Raw genomic sequence first — 23756 nt, forward strand, 5'->3', positions numbered from 1 at the left:
GGGGAAAGGGAAGGAAAAAGGGAAAAAGGAGGGGAAAAAAAAAAAGGAAAAGGAGGGAAAAGAAGGGGAGAAGGGGGGAAAAGGGAAAGGAGGGGGGGAGGGGGAGGGGTGGGGAGGGGGGAAGGCGGGCGGGGATAAGCCGGTGGAGGGAAAACGGTGACAAGGCGGGCCCTCCTGAGGACCCCGGGCTTCCCCGTGCCCGGCCACCCTCAGGCCTGGGTGGGTTTCTTTTCCTTTCCCCAGAGAGGGACTCCAGGCCTCAGAGAGGGACTCCAGGCCTCGGCGTGGCCGGCTCCCCGTGCTGTCCTGGGCCCATATCGATGCCCAGGACATCTGTTCAGGGAGGGCAAATTGCCCAATGCCAAGCTGGCTTTGTGCCGCTGCGGGACACACAGTAGGTGCTCCTTGGGGCACAGCTGGGGCACAGCAAGGAGAGGGTCACAACCAGCAGCCAGAGTGCCGGCCGCGTGGTCAGCTCGATCTTACCCGTGACACACCTGTCACACCCGTGACCAAGCTGGGCGGCCTGGGTGAGTCAGTCGTGGCCCAACAAGAGGTGGCCAGGCTGCTGTTATGTTCCGGGCTCCTTCATGAGGACCGTGACGCCGGGAGATGATCCCGGGACTCAAGAGGGGATCAGCTTCAAGCGAGAGAGGGCCATGCTGCCGAGCCATCTAGGCCCAGCGGCCCCGACACAGTGGGAGGCCTGGGCCTTTTTAAGCTGAGGTCCTTCCCGAGTCTCCCAGACTGAGGCCGCCCCATTCGGTGATTAAGGCTAAGTAAGAAATGAGGCAGAGAGGGGTCCCCTTTACCCAGTCAGAAAAGGAAAGCCGCCGTCCGGGAGGGGAGGCCCGGGCTTTCTGGCCAAAACAGAAACCAATGCAGGCACCGGAGCTGGTCCCAACCCAAACGGGGAGCCCATGGGGCTCGGCCCGGGACCCAGTGTTGGCCAATCAGGCAGAGGAAGACCGATTGGGGTTTGAGGCCTCGTCCCGCCCCATAAACCCCGATGTCTTGTGAGATCTCGGGGGGCCGAGTGCCCACGGGTGAAGGCGAGACACCCAATCCGAAAGGAGGGAAGGGAGGCGGAGACGAAAGGAGAGAGGGATGAGGCCCAGCTGGCTCCCGGGGGCAGCTCCTACTACTCCCAGAGGCTGTGGTTTGAGCCTCGTGCTCCAGGGGACACCATGTGCAATGAGCAGCTCCCCCCATTTGCCACGGATTTACATTCTACTAGAGGAGAAAACAAATTCACATGAAAATGCACACAGCAAAAAATCAACTTAAACGCAAGTGCATCCACGCTCCGGAGGGAGGGAGCGTCATGCTGCGGATGGTGCGAGAGCCAAGGCTTTTTTTCTCTTTATTTTCCAAATCCCTGCAAGGACCATTCTCCACACTCACCCTGGCAAAACCTCGAGTTCCACATTTTTCCCGCCTTCCCCCCAACCCAATGTATGTCCAACATGGGCAACTCTTCTGGCCGTTTCTCACGTGGAGCCTTAAAGGAAGAAGGGGATTCTGGGCTCCAGGGGATGGCCAGTTCATGGTCACACTTGGGACTGGCTCCAGGGTGGGAAAGGAAGTAAATGGTGTCCAGTGACTACGGCTAGAAAGGGAGGTTGGAGCCCACAGGGGGACTCCGGAGGTTTCCTCAGGGCAATAGGGAGTGCCCACGTGTCCCGAGGGGCAGCCATGGGGCCAGACGCGTGATCTCAGAGTGGACCATCTCTAGTGGGGAGAGGGGGAGAGGCTGGAGGCCAGGAGCCTCCCGAAGAGGCTGGGAAGGCCTGGGGGCCTGAGCCAGGAGAGCTGCATACAGGAGATCCGGGGAGGGGGCTGGAGGGGGCTGGTGAGGACAGGGAGCCCCTGCACTGATGCAGGGGGGGAGGCTGCCTTTGACAGAAACCGAGACTCTGGAAAAGGGGGAGGAAAATGAGTTGCCGGAGCCTGCTGCTCCCCCCCCTCCGCCCCCACTCCCCCCGCGACGGGACAGACTCGGCGGAGACTGGGAACTATTTTCTTTGGCCGCGCCAGCGTCGCCATTTGTTTTGCTTGACTAGACACGTTTGTAGCAAGGACGCTTGTTTTTCTTGCTTTCTGGGTGGGGGCGGAGCGGGAAGGAGGGGAGGCAGATCTGGAAAACAAAATAAAATTTCATTAAAAAAAGAAAGATGATGAGTGCGGTTTGAGATGGGGGAGGGAGCCTCTCCGAAAGTCCAGTTCGAAATGTCCAGGGAGGCAGTGGGGGATGGGGGGGGGGGGGGGGCGCTCAGGAGAGAGACTGAAACTGGATGTAGAGATGGGAGGGCTGCACGCAGGTGCTGGTGATCCCCAGAGAGCCGGGAGGAGGAGGGGGAGGGGGAGGTCCGGGCAAAGCCTGGGGGATGCCCAAGTCCGGGCTGGGACTCATAGAGGGTCGGGCCAGCGCTGGGAGGAGGCCGGGGGGAGGCAGTGACAGTGGGAGAAAGGCAGAGACCCGGCGGCCTCCTGGACGAAGGCAGGCGTTTCCCTGTAGATGGGCACTGGGGGTGTGAAGAGACAGCTTGGGGAAGCTCATTCTGGGGTGGGGAGGGGGGGGGCTGATGAGGTCCTGATAACCAGGTGGCGTTGGCAGAGAGAGCTTCAAGTGGGGATAAGACGAGTCCCTGAGGCGAGCAGGGAAGGGGGAGCAGTTCCCGCGTGGTCGCAAGCTCTGGAGGCTGAGGGTAGCCCCTCCTTGCCGTGTCCACTTCGAAATCTGAGTCCCGTCAAAGCCTGAGGTTAAATTTCCCCTGTAATCTGTGGCCCCGGCATCCTTGCTGAATCTCTGGGGGCGCTGGCCTGGCCCAGCACTCTGCGCTGTACCCAGGGACAAGATTACGCGATCATCGGCAAGGAAAGGCTTGGTTCTGCCGGTGATTCTGCAATCCAAAGTAATCCCAGGAGAGTCTGGATGGAGGGGGCATCTGCGCCCAGAAAAACAATATGGAGACTGAGGGTAAATCAACACGTGCTATTTTCACCTCTTTTTCCTGTTTTTTTTTTTCTTTTCCTCCCTCTCTCTCCTGCTTTTTCCCTTGTGTTGTTTTTTTCTCTCTCAAAATGATTCAAAAAGAAATGTGTATTTAAAAAGTTAATACACATGTAAACCAGGGGAAAAACCACAATGTAATAAAAATAGTTTAAGGAAAAAAGAAAAGAAAACCCCTGGATTTGGGTGAAATGTGGTGGTCGATGCTAATTGTGAGTGAGATGCGGGTGTGGAGTTTAGCGCATGTTTCAAACAATTAGCCCAGTTTTAAGCTACTAAACCTCAAAACTCTGCTGAGATTTTTGCGACACGAAATTGTCTTTTTTTTTTTTTTTAAGAAAGAGCCAAGTTAATGTTGACGCCTTCCCTCCCAGCTTATTGCCAGCTCTTGCCATCTCCCCCTGGCGTGGACTCAGCTGTGTGTCCGCTGCTGGTCCCTCGGGACCGCAAGCTCCCCGAGGGTCCCTTGGGACCGCAAGCTCCTCGAGGGTCCCATGGGACCGCAAGCTCCCCGAGGGCAGGGACTGCTTTTGCCTTCCTTTGTGTTCCCAGCACTTAGGACAGCGCCTGGCAGGACTGATTTGATTGACGCTGACCCGAGGGTCGGAGAAGACCGCGTAGGTAAAGAAGCTGGCGAAAAGCAGCGCTCTGAGTGTGGCCCGCGCCTCGTGGGGGAAGGGGCCCGTCCCTGGCGCCTCGGAGCCCTCCGGGAACGGACCAGCCAAGCTCTGGCAGTCGAGCGTTTGGGGCAAGACGTTTAAGCGGTCCGGACGCACGAGCCCGTGGCTTCTTTACCCGCAGAGCGCTGGGGAAGGAGGTGGGGTCGCCGCCGTCCGGCGTCCGATTGGTCGGTGGAGCCGTCTGTTTTATTGAATACTTTCCCTCTTTTCTTTCTTTCCCCAATTCCTCATGGTAGGGGATTCTGTCCGGGAGACCGAAGGGGGCGGAACTCAGGGGACTGGGGGGGTTCTGCAGGAGCCCTTCGCAGAGCGCTCGGGCCAGCGCCTCCCCCGGCAGCCCGCGTTTGTGCCCGCGGCCGCAGCCACGTCCCGGGCCCCAGGGAGGGCAGGCTGAGGCCCGGGGCCCACCTTGACCCTCCCCTCCGCGGGCACCGAAGGCGGCGGGGAGCTGGCGGGGAGAGCGGGGAGGGAGGGAGGGAGGGCGCTCAAACCCGCGTCTCTTCTGACGGCTTTAAGGACCTGGGTCCCGGCCCCGGGCGGGCGGAGCTCCGCTCTCAGAACCTCAGCCGCCGGCTTCCCCCGAGCCCCTGCTCTGAGCAGAGCGGAAGCCCGGCACCTTGGCTTGGGGAGGGGGCACCGAGAGCCGCCCAAACTGGGGCGGGGGCGCCGTCCCAGCTCACGCGGCAGGGCCGGGCCGGGGCCGTCGGGAGCCCGCGGCCACGTCAGGAAGGGTCGGGCGCCTCCTGAAAACGCGAGGTAGCATCCGAGCCCGTTATTGCGGTTTGGAGCAGCAGAGCTGCTCGGAGGATCCGGCTCCGGAGCATCCCCTTGGGTTTAACTGGGACCCCTGGGGGGGGGGGGCGGGCAGCAGGGCTGAGGAAAATCCTGCCGCTCAATCCCTTGGCTCCCGCTACGTCTGCTTGCTCCCTTCACTGCCCTCTGCTTGTGCCTCTGTTCTTGTTTTATGTGACTCTGAGGCTTTACACACTCACCCCCCCACAAACCTCCCCATTTGCACACGCACACACACATGCACACTCACACCTGATACAAACAGCAGGTCCCCGCTCCATCCACAGCCGGCTAGGTCAGGGAGCCAAGTTCAGAGGGCTGCCGGGCCAAGAAACCCACGGGGACCTCCCGAGCGCCCGAGCCCACGGGTGGCAGCCGTGGGCAGAAGCTGTCGTGGGGAATCAGTGCCTCCCCCCTTCCTACCAGAGCCGCACCTTCTTGTAATTTGGTTTCTTTAATAGTTTTGACATTTGATTTTTGGCGATTTTGGTTTCCCTTGTTTCCTCCCTCCCTTCTCCCCCTCCCACACGGGATGTCCCACACGCCCCCTCCCACACAGCCAGCAGTGGACATGGGCCCCTCATGCCCGGTCACTGAACAAGGGGCAATGAGTGCATGAGGCGGAGGAAGGTTCCCGCACAGGTTGATGTTCCCTGGTGGGGGCGGGAGGGAACACTAAGCGTCTCAGACCTCGGTGAGGAGGGAAGGACGAGGTTTGTGATCTGTGGGCAGTCTCCTCCCCCCCCCATCACAGGGCAGACCCCAAAGTGAACCCTCGTATGTTTGCAGATCTCAGCCTCGAAACCAGGGTGCAAAGAAAGGAAACAAGCATTTATTACGTGCCTGCTGTGTGTGGCACATTGCACCGAGCACTTTCCAATGATCTCATCTGGTCCTGACAGTGACCCTGGGGAGGAGGGTCCCCTACAATGTCCCTTACAATGGAAGAAACTGAGTCACCAGCTGGGAAGTATCTAAGTCTAGAGGTGACTCCAGGCCCAGGGCTCCGTCCACTTTGGCCCCAGCTTCTGAATGGGGGTTGAACACAGGCCACCAGTGGGGGCTTCCCCTCAGAAAGCTGGCAGGAGAGGGCCGCCTTCGTACCCAGCACACAGAGAGCCTCGCCCGGCTTCCCTTGGCCAACACAAGCAAAGGGGGACCATCTATCGCTATCCCATGGAAGCGCCGTCCCTCTGCCTCCCTCAGGCCTCCGAGAGCTGCCCCGAGAGTCTGAGGGGAGGGGTGGGTGCCTGACTCGGGGGCACGCGCCCTTTGGCCACCCTGGCTTCTGAGTGGCCGGGAGGGCCGTGGGAGAACACGGACACTCCTCACGAGCCCGACAAGTGGGGGAGATGACTGGGCCGCAGACCCTGGGAAGGCTGCCCACGGGGCGCTCCCAGCCTCCTGCCATCTGCAGGGAACGGTCCAGGGCTGGGCTGGGGGAGTCCAACAAGGCGATCCCGCCCCCAAAGAACCTCCGCTCGCAGCCTTCAGATCGTTAGCTCTTGTTCGCGACTGGTCTCAAATGGTGTTTTCTCTTTGGTGGGCGCCAGGCTGGCAAGGTGAGCATGATCTCTGCTGTGGCACTGGCCCATGGTTCCCGGGAAGGCCCTCACATCCCCGGGAAGGCCCCTCACACCACCAGCCATGATGCTCTTGTGTTCCCGACCCCCAGTTCTGCAATCCCCCCATGCTGCTGCCCAGGGTTTCCAGGGAGGAAGAGGGAAGGTCCCAGACAGACCCAGGCTCAGACCCCAAAGTCATGACTGCCCTGGCCTTTAGTGGACGTGGTCCTGCAAAGCCCAGAGAGACTTTGAGCTCCCCCAGAACTGGCCAAGAGCCAGATGGACCAGAGGCTCATCAGGAGAGAGCAGGAGAAGTGTGGGGTATCCCCTCTCCCCTTTCTCCCCAGGCAGCACCCAGTGATGAGAGAAACTAGGGCCGGTCTCACCAAGTCCTCAGTCTGCCCCTGCCAGACTGTGGGTCCTCTGCCCCATAGTAGGATAAGACTTTGTTCAATTGGCACCTCTTCCAGGAAGACTTCCCTGATTGGTCAGTCCCATGTTGTTGGGTCTCCTTATCTTTTTCGTGTTCACTACTTTGATTTTACCCCTCTCCACCCCTGCCCCAGAAAATCTGAAGCTTCTCCAAGGCCAGAGACTGAATTTTCAAGAGTTTGTCTCTTCCCCAGACTGGAGCCAAGGGCTTTGTATACAGCTGGTGCTTTCTAAGTGCTGATGGTGATGAGAATGAGCTCCCTCCCCTTCCAGAAGAATCCTTTCCCCTCTGTCCTTCTGTCTCTCTCTCATCTCTCTCTGTGTCTCTGTCTGACTCTCTCTGTTTTTCTCCCCATCTCCCTCTATCTCTCTCTTTATCCCATCTCTCTCTGTCTGTCTCTGTCTGTCTCTCTCTGTCTCTGTCTCTTTCTCTGTCTCTCTGTGTCTGTCTCTCTCTGTCTCTGTCTCTCTTCTCCTCTCTGTCCCTGTCTCTTTTTCTGTCTGTCTCTCTGTCTCTGTCTTTCTCTCATCTCTCTCTATCTCTCTCCTTTCTTCTTCTGAGCTGTGGTTGATTAAGAGTTTGCGTAAGATTTCCTATTCAGAGAAAATCCTAATCAGCAAAAAAGGAAAGCTGAGTTTTCTCTAGACAACATGACATGACAGAGGGGAGTCCACATGCTCTGTGCATGCTGCCTTCGACATCCAAGGATCTGGGTTCGAATTCTACCTTGGACACCCATATGACGTGGCCAAATCTCCAACGCCAGGACCTCCGATTCCCCCTGTACCATAGGAGTGGAAAGCCTTTGGGGGCCCCTCTTGCAGCCCTCACAAAAACAAGAGGCTGAAAAGCAGCCAAAGCCTTTCCCGTGCCCCGGAGCTGGTCCTGTCCCGCCTTCCCTGGATGTGGTTAATACAAACTCCGAATGCTTTCCGAAGCCGGGTTGTGGCTGAATGAGAGGAGCCTTCCCGGGCAGCTGTTTGACTGTGGATGCTGAAACCAGATACGGTCAGCTGCCAGGAAGGCCCACCTCTCCTGGGCTGGGGGTGGGGGAGCACATCCGCTGGCCACTGATCCTCTCAAGAAAATCACGTGAGCTCCCAGCACCCCCATCCCCAGCATCCCTTGCCCCAAGTCCCCTAAGATCCCTCCATGCCTAGCTCCCCTTATTCCCATTCCCAGATCACCACCCCTAGCTCCCCCACCCCAAGATCCTCCCACTCCCAGCTCCCCAAACTCCCATTCCGACACCCTCACTCCCAGTTTTCCCCTCCCAGATCCTGAACTACCCTCTTCGTTCCCTTAACAACAGACAACAACAAAAAGAGTGAGAATGCAGTGTTGTGACCCACCCTCAGTTCCCACAGTCCTCTCTGGGTGCAGACGGCTCTCGCCAGCACAAGATCATTGGAACTGCCCTGAATCATCTCATTGTTGAAGAGAGCCACGACTCTCAGAATTGATCATTGTATAACACTGATGTTGCCATGTACAATCATCTCCTGGTTCTGCTCGTTTCACTCAGCATCAGCCCCCTTTAAGTCTAGGAGGTCCTTGTTAAAGAAGTGCTTTGAGCCTCCTGGAGGTCTTCAGATACACAAAAGATGCTCCCAGAATCCTGGAATGGGGAGAGGCCACAGAGCCACCAAACCCCTGCCCCTGCCCCAGGTCCCACTCTGGAAAATGTGCCCCCATAACCGTCACCTGGGGCTGCAGATGGTGCCCTGACATACGTTTAACAACTCTGACCTCTGCAGTATGAAGGATTTTCCCCCATGAAGTGCCCCGATGTGTCCCTCCCAAATCCAAGGAAGGAGGAGCCGATCTGGAAGCAAGCTCGAGACCTCCTTTCCAGTCAGCTGGTCGTCCATTCATTTAACAAACACTAATTAAGCTCTCTCTTCCTCTTTCCTCTCAAAAAAAAAAAAATCCTATCTGCACTGTCAGCTGCCTGCTACCTGATCCCCTGAATGTGCATCTATGTCTTTCCAACACTTACTCATCCCAATTTTGAAGAAATCTGAGATCTTGTTTTCCTCTACACGATTCCCCTCTCCCCTTTTAGAGCTGGCAAGAACAGGCTGAAAATCTCTGAGGAAATTAGTCTGATTTTTATTCCTACTTTACCTGCTTAATAAGTAGGGCTAGAACTCACATTAATAAGAATTCAAGCTATTCTCCAACTGATAAATGGTCAAAGGACATGAAGAGGCAATTTTCAGATGAAGAAATTGAAACCGTCTCTAGTCATATGAAAGAGTGTTCCAAATCACTATTGACCAGAGAAATGCAAATTAAGTCAACTCTGAAGTACCACTACACCGGTCAGATTGGCTAAGAGGACAGGAAGAAATAATTGGGATACCGATACATTGTTGGTGGAGTAGTGAGCTAACGTAACCATTCTGGAGAGCATTTGAAACTATGCTCAAAAAGTTATCAAACTGTGCCTATCTTTGACCCAGCAGTGTTACTACTGGGCTTATATCCCAAAGAGATTTTTAAAAAGGGAAAGGGACCTGTATGTGCAAGAATGTTCATGGCAGCTCTTTTTGTGATGGCAAGGAACTGGAAGCTGGGAGGACACCCATCACCTGGAGAATGGCTGGATAAATTATGCTAGATGAAAGTTATGGAATATTATTGTTCTGTAAGAAATGACCAGAGAGGTCATCCTGCCATTTAGGGGAGGGGGTGGGGGGGGTAAGAGGTGAAAAATTGGAACAAGAGGTTTGGCAATTGTTAATGCTGTAAAGTTACCCATGTATATATCCTGTAAATAAAAGGCTATTAAATTAAAAAAAAAAAAAAAAAGAAATGACCAGAGAGGCCTGGAGAGACTGACAGGAACTGATGCTGAGGGAAGGGAGCAGGACCAGGAGATCATTGTACACAATAATGGCAATATTATATGATGCTCAATTCTGACAGACATGACTTTTCTCAAAAGCGAGGTGATTCAAGCCAGTCCCAATGGTCTTGTGATGGAGCGAGCCATCTACACCCAGAGAGAAGACGGTAGGGATGAGTGGGGATCACAACATAGCATTTCCACCTTTGTTGTTTGTGTTTGCTTGCTGGCTTTTTGTTTTCTATCTCATTTTTTCCCTGTTTGATCTGATTTTTCTCATGCAGCCTGATAATTGTGGAAATCATTATTTTAGAGAAATCTGGGGGACTTGTATGATGTAGTGTGAAGTGAGCAGACCTGGGGCGGCTAGTGGCGCAATGGATAGAGCACCAGCCCTGCAGTGAGAAGGACCTGAGTTTAAATCTGATCTCAGACACTTACCACTTCCCAGCTATGTGACCCTGGGCAAGTCACTTAATCCCAATTGCCCCAGAAGAAAAAAAAAGAAGAAGAAAAGTAAAGAAAAAAGAAAAAGAAGTGAGCAGAACTAGGAGAACAATTTATAGGATGATAACAAAAAGAAAACTGAAAATAAGTCGGGATAGAGACTGTCCCGGTGATGGGACTCCAAGTAAGGACACTCTCTCTGCCATGGATAGTCTTGCACAGTTTCCTAGAACACTCGGTGGGGATGGGGGAAGTAACTGGGTTTAGTATTAGGTAGCTGTCTATACATTTACTACACCAGGCTACTTCTGGATTAACAGATACCTTATCTAAGTTAATCAAGTCTGTCTGGTGATCAATGGGAAGCACACTGGTGGGGGCTTGTGGCAGTACTAGGCCCTCCAGTACCTAAGAGTCACCTTGAGATGCCATTCAGTGAGACCCAGGTGGTCAGTGGAAGAGTAAGTTGGGGAAGCCAGCCCAGAGCTTTCGGGAAGCCTTAGTTATTGTTATTTATGTGATTGTGGTTCTTGGGAGGCCCTCCCTACAATTCTCAGGGATGAAGCAGGAAAGAGAGATTGGAACCTGTACTTCCTCCCCGGTTCCATAGCAAAGAAATGAAGTTTAACAGCAGGCACTGATTAGGGAGCCCCCAACCTGGGGTTCAAGTCCCCCACCTTTGATAGTTTCTTCCTGAGTAACCCTGGGCAGGTCCCTGAGCCTCAGTATCCTCCTCTCTCAAATGAAGGGCTGAACCAGATGCCCACTCCACCCAGAACAGCTTTGCTTCTCTTTGGCTCCTACTCCAACGCCTCCTGGATGAAAGCATTTTCACTGATGGTCCCCTGGGCTTGGGACTTCTTCACCCTGGACTCCCGGTTTTCCTTCAAGACTGGATTTACAAGATACAATAGTCAATGACTATAGTAATCTACTGTTTGATAAACTCAAAGACTCCAGTTTCTGGAATAAGAACTCACTATTTGACAAAAACTGCTGGGAAAACTGAAAAATAGTATGGTGGAAACTGGGTGTAGACCAACCCTAAACCAATCAATATAAGATCAAAATAGGTTCATGATTTAGACATAAAGAGTGATACCATAAGCGAGTTAGAAGAGCAAAGAATAGTTTGCCCGTCAAATCTTTGGAGAAAGGAGGAATTTATGATCAAAGAGGAACTAGAGAACATTATTAAATCCAAAATAGATAATTTTGATTACATTATATTAAAAAGGTCTTGCACAAACAAAATCAATGCAACCAAGGTTAAAAGGGAAGTACAAAGCTGGAAAACAATTTTTACAACCAGTGTTTCTAATAATGGTTTCATTTCTAAAATATATAGAAAATGGAGCTAAATTTATAGGAATACAAGTCATTCCCCAATTGATAAATAGTCAAAGGATATGAACAATTTTCAGATGATGAAATTAAAGTCATCTAGAGCCATATGAAAAAATGTTCTCCATCACTATTGATTAGAGAAATACAAATTAAAATGACTCTGAGTTACCACTTCACACTTGTCAGATTGGCTAAGATGACAGGGAAAAAATGATGATAAATGTTTAAAGGGATATGGGAAAAGTGGGACACTAATACATTGCTGGTGAGTGGAGTTGTGAACAGATCCAACCCTTCTGGAGAGCAATTTGAAACTATAGCCAAAGGGCTGTAAAACTGTGCATATCCTTTGATCCAGTGACATGACTACTAGGTCTATATCCCAAAGAGATTATAAATGAGGGGAAAAGATCTACCTGTACCCAAATGTTTATGGCAGCTTTTTTTTTTTGTAGTGGCAAGGAATTGGAAGTTGAGGGGGTGCCCATGAATTGGGCCTAAAACTGTGCACTGTTCACTCAACTTAGGCTCTTCTTAACAAATATTCAGATAGTCAATAAGAATCTAGTAAATGCTAACAAATGCCAGTCCCCGTGCTGAGTGCAGGGCCATTGAAAAATAAGAATTGCCCCTTCCTTCCACATGTTTAACCTACATTGGACTGCTTGCTACCTTGGGGAGGGAGGTGGACAAGAGGGATTAAGAAAAAAAATTGGAACACAAAATCTTACAGAAATGAATGTTGAAAACTATGATTACATGTAATAAGAAAAGTAAAATACTATTGAAGGGAAACAAAAATTTTTTTCGTAAAATTTGTCCTTTTCCATCTTTCCCCTCCACCCCTCTCACCAAATTCTTCCTTCCCTAAGAGGCTACCTCCAACATATTCTCCCTCTATCTTGTATGTATCCAGGGTTATGGTTATCAGCACCTGGGAAGTTCTGAGAGAGGAAGAAGGCTTTTAGCAAAAAGTTGCAGATAACCAAGAATCCCTTCTTCACTTCAAAATAACAAGAAATAAAATCAATCAAGTTAAAGAATAATGCACCTCAAAAAGAAGGAGAGAGAAATCATCCCTTAAAAAGACTTAGAAGGAAAAAAAGAAAGAGAATGAAGAAAAATTAGGAGGAAAAACATAGGAGCTGCAAATACAATTAAAATTATGATTTAAAAAGTGAAGTGAAATCCACATACACACACACACCATTGTGCTTAGTAAGTGCTCTTCATTCGTTCCTTCAGAATCAGGTGGGAGATCACTCAAGGAGCAATGCACAATTAAACAACTCTAAGGGTCTGCCTCATACTCATTAGATCCACAAAACTGATCCCAAAGGATAAAGACAGATAGACTAATGGAAAACAGGTACGCTCATGCACTGTTGGTGGAACTGTGAAAATAATTCACACAATTTGCATTGCCTCAAAAGGCACGGAACTATATATAGCTTTTAGCCCAGTGTTATTGATAATAGAGCTATTACTCAAAAAGATTAAAGAGGAAAGAGACCATGTGTACACATATATTCATAGCAGCTCTTTCCGTGCTAGCAAAGAATAGAGACTAAGGAGGTGCCCACTCTTGGGAAATGGCTCAACAAGTTAAGTTATGGTGGTACAATGGCTAGATCAGGAGGCTAGAGTCAGGATGACATCTTCATGAGTTCAAACCTGAGTGACACTTGCTAGCTGTGTGACCCTGGTCAAGTTATTTAACTACTCTTTGCCTCAGTTTTTTCATCTGTAAAAGGACTAGAGAAAGAAATGGTAAAGCACTCCAGTATCTTTGCCCAAAAATGGCAACTGGAGTCACCAAGAAGTAGACAAGACTGAACCACATTGTCCCATTAGAAATGAGGAAGATCATTATTTTAGAGAAACCTGGGGGACTTGTATGATGTAGTGTAAAGTGAGCGCAGTGGATAGAACACCGGCCCTGCAGTCAAAAGGACCTGAGTTTAAATCTGATCTCAGACACTTACCACTTCCTAGCTGTGTGACCCTGGGCAAGTCCCTTAATCCCAATTGCCTCAGAAGAAAAAAAAGAAGAAGAAAAGTAAAGAAAAAAGAAAAAGAAGTGAGCAAAACGAGGAGAACAATTTATAGAGTGATAACAAAAAGAGAACTGAACATCTAAAGCACTCTGATCACTTCAATAACCATGATTTCAGAGCACTAATTATGAAATATGCTACCTGCCTTCCGGCAGAGAGGTGACAGACCCGGAGAGCAGAATGAGAACGTGCATTTTGGGGGCAGCCAGTGTAGGAAAGTGTCTTGCTTGGTTTGGCATGTGTTTTATAAGGGTTTTGTTTTTCCTTTTTCCCCAGAGGTGGGAGGCAAAGAAAATGAATTTTTAATTCAAAAAAATTAAGAGTGGAAATTAGAGCTCTCAGAGAGGAATTTTAGAAGATCGGAATCAGCTGTTTAGAATCCCTGGTGGAAACCCTCACTGAACAGGGGATACTTTGTAATGGGGCCTGACCAGCTCAGAACTCCACAATGCAGAGGGGGAACAACTGTCGGAACAAAACCAACGGCCAGCTCCGGAGACAAGGAGAGCCTCGAGAAGAGTGGGAGCTGAATCCGGGGGGACCCTGGCTGGTCCCATGTCCTTCAGCCTCATGGTGGGACTGGAGGGCCCCTCCCCCTAGTTCTAACTGTGATACCAGGCCCTCAGGAGCTCAGCTCTGCCTCCAGCCTGGAGAGACGTCGTATCTCAAATGGCAAGATTCAAGGGATCAAAGTTAGATCACTTCTATTCTGTGAGCTCCCCCATTTGGAGCACTGGGTAGGTGCTCGGGAGACCCCAGCTCCAGTCCTGCCTCAAGCTCATCCGGGCTGTGTGACCCCGGAAAGTCATCTCTGTGAGACTGGGGGTCTCTGGCCAAGCAAGTGTAGGAGGACACTGGCGCACGAGCGCCCACACAGAAGAAATCACGGACCGGACAAAAGAAATATTGAAAGCAATTTAGCAAGTTTAATTGGAGCAATCGGGTGTCCCTGAGCCAGGGAAGCAGGAAGTCAATGCTGCAATGGCGGCTCTCCCAGGCTCAGCCTCCGGGCCCATGGGAGTGGGGTCCAGGCCGGGGAGGGCTGGCGCCTGGTGCTGGGGTCCGCTGTCCAGGAGCTGGATGGCCACGATAGGCTGATGATTGGCAAACTTAGGGATGGCGGTGGGAGGAGGGACAGCAGGTACTGAAAAGGGCCCCTGCCTCAGCCAGGCCCCTGAGAGGAGTCATTCCCGGAGCTTGGGCAGCAGCCGCCCAGCTGGCCCCCAAACATCCCCAAATAGCATGAACATGCTGCCTTTGGATGGAGAAGCAAAGGGAGCCCTTGGGGGGGGGCTACTGCCCCCCAGCCTCTCCCCTTCCTTTCTTTGTCCACCTCCCACTTTGTCCAGCCCAGTGTGAAGAAGGATTCCCCCGGGCCTCGGGCTCCCCCCACCCCTTCTTTCTTTTCTGTCTGACCTCCCTCTCTACCTTGCTGCAGAGCGCCGGCCCAGACAAACAAGCTGGGGCTTCCCCGCCAGAAGCACAGGCTGCTGTCCAACGGGAAGATTAATAGCCAGGCTGCCCAGAACCCTGACCCCTCCCTCAAGCACTAAGGCCGGTTAAGTGGGTAAGGCTCTGCCCGGCCAGATGCCAAGCCCAGCGGCAGGTTAGCGCCCAGACGGGAGGAAGAGCCCCTCTGCCCCTCTGAGCAGCTCAGCCAGGAAGCCGGCTCTGGGTTGGGGGTGGGTCTGCCTGGGGCCTTCATCCTCTGAATCTGAGGGGAGGGCTGCACGCTGGGCTCCTCACCGGTCCTTGGCTCCCCAGAGGAAAGAAGCCTTGGAGGTATCACCTCCAAATCTCCTGTTCCTGTTCTTCCAAGACACCCAGGGAGCCCGCAGGGGCCAGTTCTAGCATTAAAAAAAGCCTCCGGTTAAATGGGGAGGTTTCCCCGGAAACAAACCCTTCCCCGGCCTTAGGGAGCCTCCCAAAGCTCCTTAGCTAGTGAACAAGCTGGACTCTTGGAATCTACTCCCAGGGACAGTCTCACTCTAGTTTTTAGGCCCGACCCCCCACCCTCACTCTCCAATCTTGTTAAAAACCATTCCCACGGGCATCTTAAAGCCTTCCATGCCACCGTCAGAGCGAATGGAATCGAGCTTCGACTCCGGACTAAGTTAGCCTGGGGGAGCGAGGGGCCCAGCAGGACCCCCGGCTCCGCGCCCAGGCTGCTCCCTCCCGCAGGCGCCGCTCCCTCCCGCGGGCACCCTGGGCCTCTGGGGGCTTAGAAATGGTCAGTGTGATCGGTGAGCACAAGTCCGCCCTCAGCCCACACCAGGGGACTGGGAGCCCTGGACTTCAAAACCCCATTTAAAGGAATGAGTCTTCAGTCTTGGGGTTTGGAGCGGCACGTTTGGCTTCCCTTCCCTTTTCCCTTCCCTTCTCTTCCTTCCTCCCTCCCTCCCGCCTCCTTCCTCCCCAATTCTAAATTGGATTCCAGCCTCTGTCGTGGCTTTGCAGCTCTCCTTCGGAGCTAGCCTAACTAAAGCTCGGTCAGAGCCCTTAAAGGGGGGTTTCCGGGGAGGAGGGAGCTGGTGGAACGAGTGAGCTGAGAAGGAGCCACGTCCAGGGCCAAGGCCCCGTGGGCTCGGCTCGGGGGCAGCCACGCCAGGGGCGCTCTGCTGACTCCTTCCCCTTGTCCTCATCCTTGGAGCTGCCCCGACCCCGAGCCCCGGGCCTTCGGGACCTCGGGATCGCCAGGCCCGGACGCAGACGGAGGAGCTGGAAGCGGAAAGGGGAGGGTCCCCGCAGCCGGCTCTGCCCAGCTTCTCCGTCCCGGCCTTCCCCGGAGCAGACTTGGTCTTTCCCCCGTCCGTGGGTCCGTCGGTCTGGGCCGGCAGCGCCAGCCTCCACCCCGGGGCCATCAGGACTGCGCGGCGAAAAGCCGAGGCCCCGGCCCCCTTCCTCCGAGCCCCCGGCCCCGTTCCTCCGAGCCCTCCCTCCTACTCCCACTCCTTCTAAACTGGAGCCCAGACCTCCTCCCCGCCCCCACCCCTAGCAACCCGGCCAATCCGCCTCCGAGCTCCATCGGCCGGCGGCTCCCAGCCCTAAGTCAGACAAAAGCTTAGCCCCTCAAACCCCGGGCCCCGTGTCCCCTCGGCCAGGGAAATGGAAGGGAAGGACGAGCCTCTTTAAACTGTCCTGGGCCCCCAGAGTCTGAAGCTCTGGAGAAAGTGGTAAATGGCCAGAGCTCTGGGAGCCTCCGGGGGGATTCTGCTTTGAGGCAAGTGCCTCAAAAATAGGAAAAGGGAAGCAGCCTGGGGACTGAGTTACTCCCCAACGGCAAAACCCCCTGAAAAGCAGGGCGGCCCGGGACTGGGGCCTCTCACTAACGAGCCCCGACTCCGGCCCAGCTCCTCCCACTTAGGGCCTTCAGCCTGTGCTCGTCTGTGGTGCCAGAGACTAGTGGGCAGTGACCCCCAGGGAGGAGAACCTCCGCCGCCCGCTCTAGAGCCTCGGGCCTCGGGCCCCGGGCCCCTGGTTCCGCCAGTCATCCTTGGCATTTGGGGGCGCCGCCGTCCCGAGCCGCGGTGCTGAGGTCCGCGGCGGCCCGAGGGCGCCGGGCTCAGCCAGCATGTCCTGGGGGAGACGCGAGCTTAGTCCAATCGCCCCCAGCCTTCCCCATCCCGGCGGCCGCGCCCCTTCCAAAAAGCGGGTGAGATTCAGTAGCATGCAGGCGCTGTCCCCGTGCTGGGGGGGCTGAGGGCCAGCAGGCAGACGGGGAGTGAGCTAGGGAGGGAGGGAGGGAGTGTGTGTGTGTGTGTCTGTGTGAGCGCAGGCGCGTCCCCCCCCCCCGGGGCTGGGGGCTGGGGGTTTGGGACCGCTGGGATCCAAGGAGCCGGCTCGCCCGGCTCTCCTCCTCTGCACTGTCCCGAGGTCCAGGGCCCCAGACCGCCGGCCTGCCCGCCGGCCTCGCCCTCAGGACCCCAGGAAGCCGGCCGGGCTCCGGGCTCCGGGGCTCCCCCGCGGCCCGCGCTACCTGCAGCCGCACGTCTCCACCACCATGTCCTCGTACTGTTTGTAGACCACGTTGTTGCCCGCGTCTATGTACAGGATGCTGATGGGGCTGAGCTTGGCGGGCACGCAGCAGCTGGGCGGCGTGGCCTCGGGCGCCATGGAGTTCATGAGCGTCTGGATGATGGCGTGGTTCGTGGGCTCCAGGTGCGAGCGCAGCGGGAAGTCGCACACGCCCTCGCAGTGGTACGCCTCGTAGTCCAGGGGCGCGATGATCCAGTCGTCCCAGCCCAGCTCCTTGAAATCCACGTGCAGAGGTTTGCGGCTGCAGCGGCTGCGGCCCTTGCGCCCCGGGGCCCGGCCCGTGCTCGGGCCCCCGCTGCCCCCGCCGGGACTCCCAGCCGCTCCCGCCCCCCGGGCCCCGACCCCGGTCCCGGTCCCCGGGGTCCGCCGCTTCCTGCGCCCCACGGATGGCGCAGCCCCCGGCTGCCCCCGGGCCCGGCCCTTGGCGCGCAGCTCCTGGAAAAGGTTCTCCTTCCTGTGGGCTCGCGAGAAAACCACAAGCAGGGCCCTCTCGTGGGGCGGCGGCCTCGGGCTCCCGGGCAACCCCAAGCCCAGCAAGCGGGGGGCCAGGGGCCTCCCGGAGGAGCCGCTCACGGCGCGCAGCGCCAGGCAAAGGGGCCGCTCGGGCCGGTGCTGCTTCACAGCGTCCGTCAGGTCAAAAACTTCCCAGCGCGCCGAATCCAGAGGGCGCGCGGGCCTGGAGGTCAGCAGCCGAGGCCCCCGGGCGGCCCCCGGGCAAGTGGAAAGCAGGAACAGGGCTCCTGCGGCCTCGCCGAGCTTTCCCGGGGCCGCCTCCTCCGGCTTGACCGGCGAATCTTCCTGGGCTGCCCGTGCCCGGCGCAGGACCCGCAGCTCCGCGGCCACCACCTCGTCAGCGCCGGCCAAGCTGGACACGTCGAAGAGGAAACGCTGGCCTGTCTCGGCGGAGACGTCATCTGCAAGGGAGAGGGAGGTGAGACGGGGACGGGGAGACGGACGAAGAGAGAGAGGCAAGCGGAGGGGGACGGACCGAGACGGAGGAAGCGGAGAGAGACAATCCCGGACGGACCCAGACGGAGGAAGCGGAGAGAGACGGACCCAGGCAAAGGCAAGCGGAGAGAGACGGAGCCAGGCAGAGGCAGACCGGCAGAGGAAAGCGGAGGGGGACGGACCCAGACGGAGGAAGCGGAGAGACAGCCTCAGACGGAGACGGAGCCAGGCAGAGGCAAACAGAGAGGCAGGAAGAAAGAAAGGAAGAGTGTGTGTGTTGGCGGAGAATTGCGCAGGTCGCCCCCCCCACTTTCCCTTAGAGTGGAAAAGCCCCCTCCCCTAATTTGCTAGCAAGGGAAAGTGAGGAGATTGAGCCGCCTCCGGACCGCACCTCATTTGCCCGCACCTTCACTACATCAGGGGGAAAAAAGGGAGCTTGCAGGCTGCTTCTCGCCAGCCTGGTCCGAGTCTAAACCGCGAGAGCCTCCGGAGTGCAGGCGGCTTCGGACAGCGAAGGGCAGGCCGGCCCGCCGCCCCCACACCCTTCCTGAGCCGCCCCCGCTCTCGCGCAGCAGCCCGGCTCGGGCGAAAAGGAGGCGCAGTTAGGCCCCAAGCCCCGGGATAACACCCCCGGGACTTCCTGCCGGCCGCGCTCCGGTCACTCCCCTCGCAGGCCCAGCCGATGCTCCTGCTCCGGAGGCCAGGATCCCCCCGGCGAGAGCTTTGCCCACTCGGGGCAGCGAGATGACCGGCGTCGGCGCTGGGGCCGCCCGCCCACGGAAGGAGCAGACGAGCGGGAGCCGGGCCCCTTCCCTACCTCGGTGCCCGCCCCAGCCCGCCAGCCCGCCAGCCCGCCCCGGCCACAGCCTCGGTCGCCGCTTCTCTTCCAGGGACTGAGGGAACTGAGGCTATTCGGAGTCGTGGATGGTTTTTCCCCTCCTTGAGTCCCTCGGGAAGCCGGGGGAAGCTCCACCGAGCCCAGCAAAGGGGAACACTTTGAAGAGGTCATATGGTTTCATTTTGCCCCAGAGTCAGAGAGACCGTGCGGAAAGATTGCCTGGGACCTTCCGTTCGGGGACCGTCCGTTCGGGGCTCCGCACCCCCACTCCGGCCACTCGGTTCCAGGGCTCGGCAGGAGGCTTCTTCTGAGCTGCCGATGGGAGGGACCAAGCCGGAGACCATTATGGGAGGCCTGGCCCCTGGGGGCAAGAAGGTCAAGGGAGAAGCTGCCCAAACTGCAGCCTCTCCTCCTCCCTTCCCGCACCCCGTCCCAGAGCAAGAGCCGAAGAAGTAATGGGAGACCGAGAGGAGCTGGGGAGCAAAGGGCGAGCGAGCAGAGGGCTTGGCAGAGGAAGGGCTTGGACCCCTGCTCTAGAAGGGCCCTCAAAGCTGCCATTCTCCACACAGACCCAGGAGAGGCCGCGGAGACCCAAAGACCAAGTTGAGAAGACCCTGAGACAGAAAGTGGGGCCCCCCCAAGAGGCCCAGCGGGAGTTTCTCTACCTGTGCCTTTGCCTGGGGGCACTTTGCATGGGGGCAGTGCAGCCGTGGGGTCATGAATAACCTCTCCCCTTCCCAGAAAAGCTGGAGGGGGCTGCTGCTAGTCAGGCTTCCCTGCCCCCCAACTCTAGATGGCCAGGCGCCCAGTTTAACTTAGCAGCCTTCTCTAAGGGGCCAGGCCTCTCAGGCCGCCGTGCCAGGGGAGGGAGGTCAAGAACCAGCCTTGCCTGGCAGTGCCCAGCCCGGGAGGGGGCTCGGAGAACCCCCAGGAGCAGCGCACTGGCGCTAGAAGCAGCATCTCGGGCCTTCCGGCGTGGGGGAGTCAAGCCCAAGCCCGGATTTCCAGCTCTGCAGCCGGGGAAGCCAAGCCACCGCCGCGGGGCTCGGGACTGGAGGGAATTAAGAGCGAAGTTCCCGGAGTTTGTCTGAAATCAGTTCCATTGCTCCTATCTGTCTGCCTTAATGACTTCGGCAGACATTAATACGGTCCAGATGAGACGCATCCTGCCCTCTCCCCTTCTCCCCAGGGCCCGACACAGCCCCACCGCCTCGCCCCAAACGGACTCCGGCTCAGGACACAGGTCGGATGGAGCAGTGGCGGGCCTGGCCGGTTAAGGCCGATATGGACAATCTCTAGGTGGGTAGAGAACAGAACGACGAGCTTTTAGTTCAGCACTACAGTTCCGAGTGTGACTCCTGGCCTGACCCCAGCCCCCCCACACCCCTCAGGTACTGAGCCGAGAGCTTTTGGCCCCGGGCTCAAGACCTATCCACTGGGGGTTTCTCCTTGCTCAGGCACCCGGCACAGACCCAGCTGCCCTCCTGCCCCCATCAATTGGATCCAGGGACCAGAAGGTCCCCGAGAAGAGCCCCCCCCATACACAAACTTTCCAACCTCCTCCCCTCCAGAAAGACTCCCAAGCAAAGGTGCCCACAGACACACACGGAGGGCAGCCGGCACAGCCCCATCTCCAGCTTCCGGGCACCACACAGGTGGCCGTGTCAGGATGGGATGGTATAGAGGTGCTGCCCAGAGGAAGCTCCTCAGGGTAGCTGCCGGATCGGAGGCTGTGACTAAGAGCGTGTCCTCTCTGCTTCCCATCTCCCCGCTCCATCACTCACACACTCTCACTCACTCACACTCTCCTCTCTCTCTCTCTCTCTCTCTGTCTCTCTCTCTCTCTCTCTCTCTCTCTCTCTCTCTCTCTCTCTCTCTCTCTCTCTCGGCCTGAGATCTCTCACTGCTCATCCACCCCGAGAAGCCTGGACCCTCCTCTCCATCCCCTTCACTGGGCCCACACACGGACACTCATCCACCCCCTCCTCCGAGCGGAGCAGCTTGAGGCCGGCTGACCTCGGGGCTCCTGGGCGCGGCTGATCTCAGGTTGCCCCGCGCCCGCACAAGTAACATCCGCGCGCGCGCCCAGAGCCCCCCGGGGCGGCAGAACGGCCTCTGGGACGGAGCAGCACCGAAAGAGAGGCGGCCGCTGGCGGCGAAGGTACCTGGGGGCGCCTGGTCAGCGAAGCCCGTGACGGTGTCCGCGACAGCCCGTCGGTTGCCGCCCGCGGCGGCGGCAGGGGCCGGGGCACCTCCAGGAGCGAGCGCCCTCGTGGACAGGCTCCGGTAAAGGGACAGCATGAACTGGTGCGGCACCACGGTGGGAGACGAGCCATTCCCCACAGCCCAGCCCGCGCCGAGCCGCGGCCGTCGGGCTACGGCCGCCGGCGAGAGGGGGCTGTCCGCAGTGCTGGCCGAGTCGCTTCGGTTCCGTCTGGCGCCGCCGCCGCCGCCGCCCGGGTCCCCGCCCTGGCCGGCTCCCCGGGCCCTCAGGACCGCGGCCGCCTCCAGCCCGTCCCGGGGGCGGCAGGCGCTCAGGAGCCAGAGGCAGAGCGCCGCAGCAGCGCCCAGGTCCATCGGGGGCTTCTCCCGCGCCGGCTGCGCGCTGCTCCGACGCCGCTGCGCTCGGCTGCCCTGGGCGCTCCTCGCCCCTCTCCGCCTCCGGGGAAGGAGCTGCGCTCCGGTGGCCTCGGCGCTCCCCTCTCGGGCCCTCTTCTCCTCACGCTCCTCTCCTCCCCGGCTGCGCTGCGCTCAGCCCGGCCCCGGCAGGCAGTCGGTGCGCGCGCGGTGGCGGAGGGGATTTGGTGGCTCCGGGAACTCCCCTGTCGCCTTTTGAACATAGCGTTTAATAATCGGGGAAGTTTGCGGAGAGACCGCTGCCCCCCGCCTCCCCCCCCCCCATCCCCGCCTCTTCACCCGGAACAGCGCCCCCTGCCTGAAGCTCGCCCGGTGCAGCAGCCCCCACCCCACCACCAGCCCCACAGCCCCCCTTTATCCAAACCCTATTCGGGCTACTCATTCCTCAGTCACAGAAGCCTCAGCCACGGCAGCCGTCGCCAGGAAGGGCCACGGTCGACGCCCCGGCCTCCTCATCTCTCCCGGCGCCCTCTGCCCATCTCCCGCCCCGGCCAAGGAAAGGCGGACCCACCCCCGCCCCCGCATTCCTACCCCCCCCCCGGATCGGTCCAAGTCGGTCCTCCCCTCCCCAAACCAGGATCCGGGAGCGCCCCGCCCGCCTCCGCGCCTCTCGTCTCCTCCACTGGGTCGGACCCAAAGCACTTTTACGCACGAGTCTGTGAGGCTCCAGCGGTGCTGGCCCCGGGACTGGGACATAACCCGGGTTCGGCCGCAGCCTCGGGTAGGGGGAGGGAGTCCTGCCGGGGACGCACGACTTCAGACAAAGGGGGAAGGAATGAGTGAGGAAACGGAGCTGGGGGAGAGAACCGGGGACACAGCGACAGAAATAGAGAGGGCGCACCCAGAGCCGAGGAGAGTCCGGGCCAAAGAGAAAGGAAGCAAGGCAGGGAGAGGAGAGAGGGTGGAAAAAGGCGAGATCCTGAAGGAGCGGGGGCGGGGGGGGGCGGGGGGGGACGGCGGGGCGCGGCGGGGGCCCTCCTGGCTTCGGTGCTGCGGCCGCCGGGGCCCTCTTTGGGGGGAGTCACCGTCCCCTCGCCCGTCCCAGCCCCGTTTCTCACCTGTAAGCGTTGGCCGGGGGGAAGGGGACTAGAATTCCCCCTCCCCCCCGGAGCCCGCCGGCTGAGCCGGCCAACCGATGCGCCAGATGTGGGTCCGAAGCCAAGGCGGGGCAGGGGCGCGGACTGCCTTGCCCCCTCGGAGAAGGGCATCCCGGGCGGGGCCGCGAAGATGCGGGGACCCGATCCGGCCGCAGGGCGCAGCGGGAAGGCTCCTCGGCCCGAGGGCCGCAGGCGGGCCTCCGCGTAGCACGACTCTGCCCGAGCCGATGACGGAGCCAGCCGAGGTTCCGGTGCCCCCGTTACTCGCGGGTGCGTGGGTGGGTGCTGGGCGGCGGGCGCTCCGGTGGGCACGTCCTGCGGTCCGCTCGGCCTCGGCGTCTCGGGCCTCCCGGGCTACAGCTCCTGCCGGGCCTCCGGGAGCGGCTGCGGAGGGAAGGGCCCGGGAGCCGTCGGGGCCCTGGCCGCCGTGGAGCGCCCTGCCTCAGCTCCCTGCGCAGTTCAGGGCCGGGAACAGGCGGGGCATAGACCAACTTCCCGCCGGGTCCGCGCTCCCCCCTCCTCCCGCAGGGTGGGGGCTGGTCTACGGAAAGGAGCCACGTCCACGCAAACATCGAATGCGAGAGAAAGGCCGGGAGGGAGCGGGCGCCGCCTTGTCCTCAGCTGGGGCGCCCGGAGGGAACCGCGCTGCGTGGTTCGGCCAGTGGCTCCAGGGTCCCGCCTCCTCCCTCCTCGGGATCTCCAAGCATCCCCCTTCTCCCTCCGAGCTCTCCTTCTGCTTCGGGCCGAAGGGGGAGACCTTGGGCGGAAAGTAATCGCCTGGACGAATCCATCCCCGGCCGGGTGCGGCAGGAACCGCCCCTCCCCCAACACACACGAGCACAAACACCCCACCCCCGGCCACGTTAATGTGGGGGCGAACCGCCCCTCCCCAACACACACGCACCAACACCGACCCCACCCCACCCCTGCCAAGTTTGGTGTGGGGCTCCGGACTCTCAGATTGCCGCTTCCAGGCCGCGGGACTTTCCCCGGACTGTTCCTTGGGGTCTCCGGGG

The 23756-nt window shown here is 58.0% G+C and overlaps 1 protein-coding gene across 2 annotated transcripts; it reads right to left on the reverse strand.

The window, feature by feature from the left end:
* Positions 1 to 14022: 14022 nt before the first annotated feature.
* On the reverse strand, positions 14023 to 23525 carry GDF7 (growth differentiation factor 7). 2 transcript variants are annotated; one of them, XM_031949580.1, is made up of 2 exons: positions 21172 to 22080; positions 14023 to 18134 (listed from the first exon to the last, which is right to left on the reverse strand). In XM_031949580.1, exons 1-2 carry the CDS (start codon positions 21581 to 21583, stop codon positions 17158 to 17160), a joined length of 1389 nt encoding a protein of 462 aa, XP_031805440.1. In that variant the 5' UTR covers positions 21584 to 22080; the 3' UTR covers positions 14023 to 17157. The 2 variants fall into 2 exon arrangements, 1 of the variants encoding a protein (XP_031805440.1); XR_004231502.1 differs by lacking the exon at positions 21172 to 22080 and adding an exon at positions 22702 to 23525 and having other exon boundaries at positions 18077 to 18134.
* Positions 23526 to 23756: the final 231 nt, after the last annotated feature.

Source organism: Sarcophilus harrisii, chromosome 2 (genome assembly GCF_902635505.1).
Source record: "Sarcophilus harrisii chromosome 2, mSarHar1.11, whole genome shotgun sequence".
NCBI classification, from domain to species: domain Eukaryota; kingdom Metazoa; phylum Chordata; class Mammalia; order Dasyuromorphia; family Dasyuridae; genus Sarcophilus; species Sarcophilus harrisii.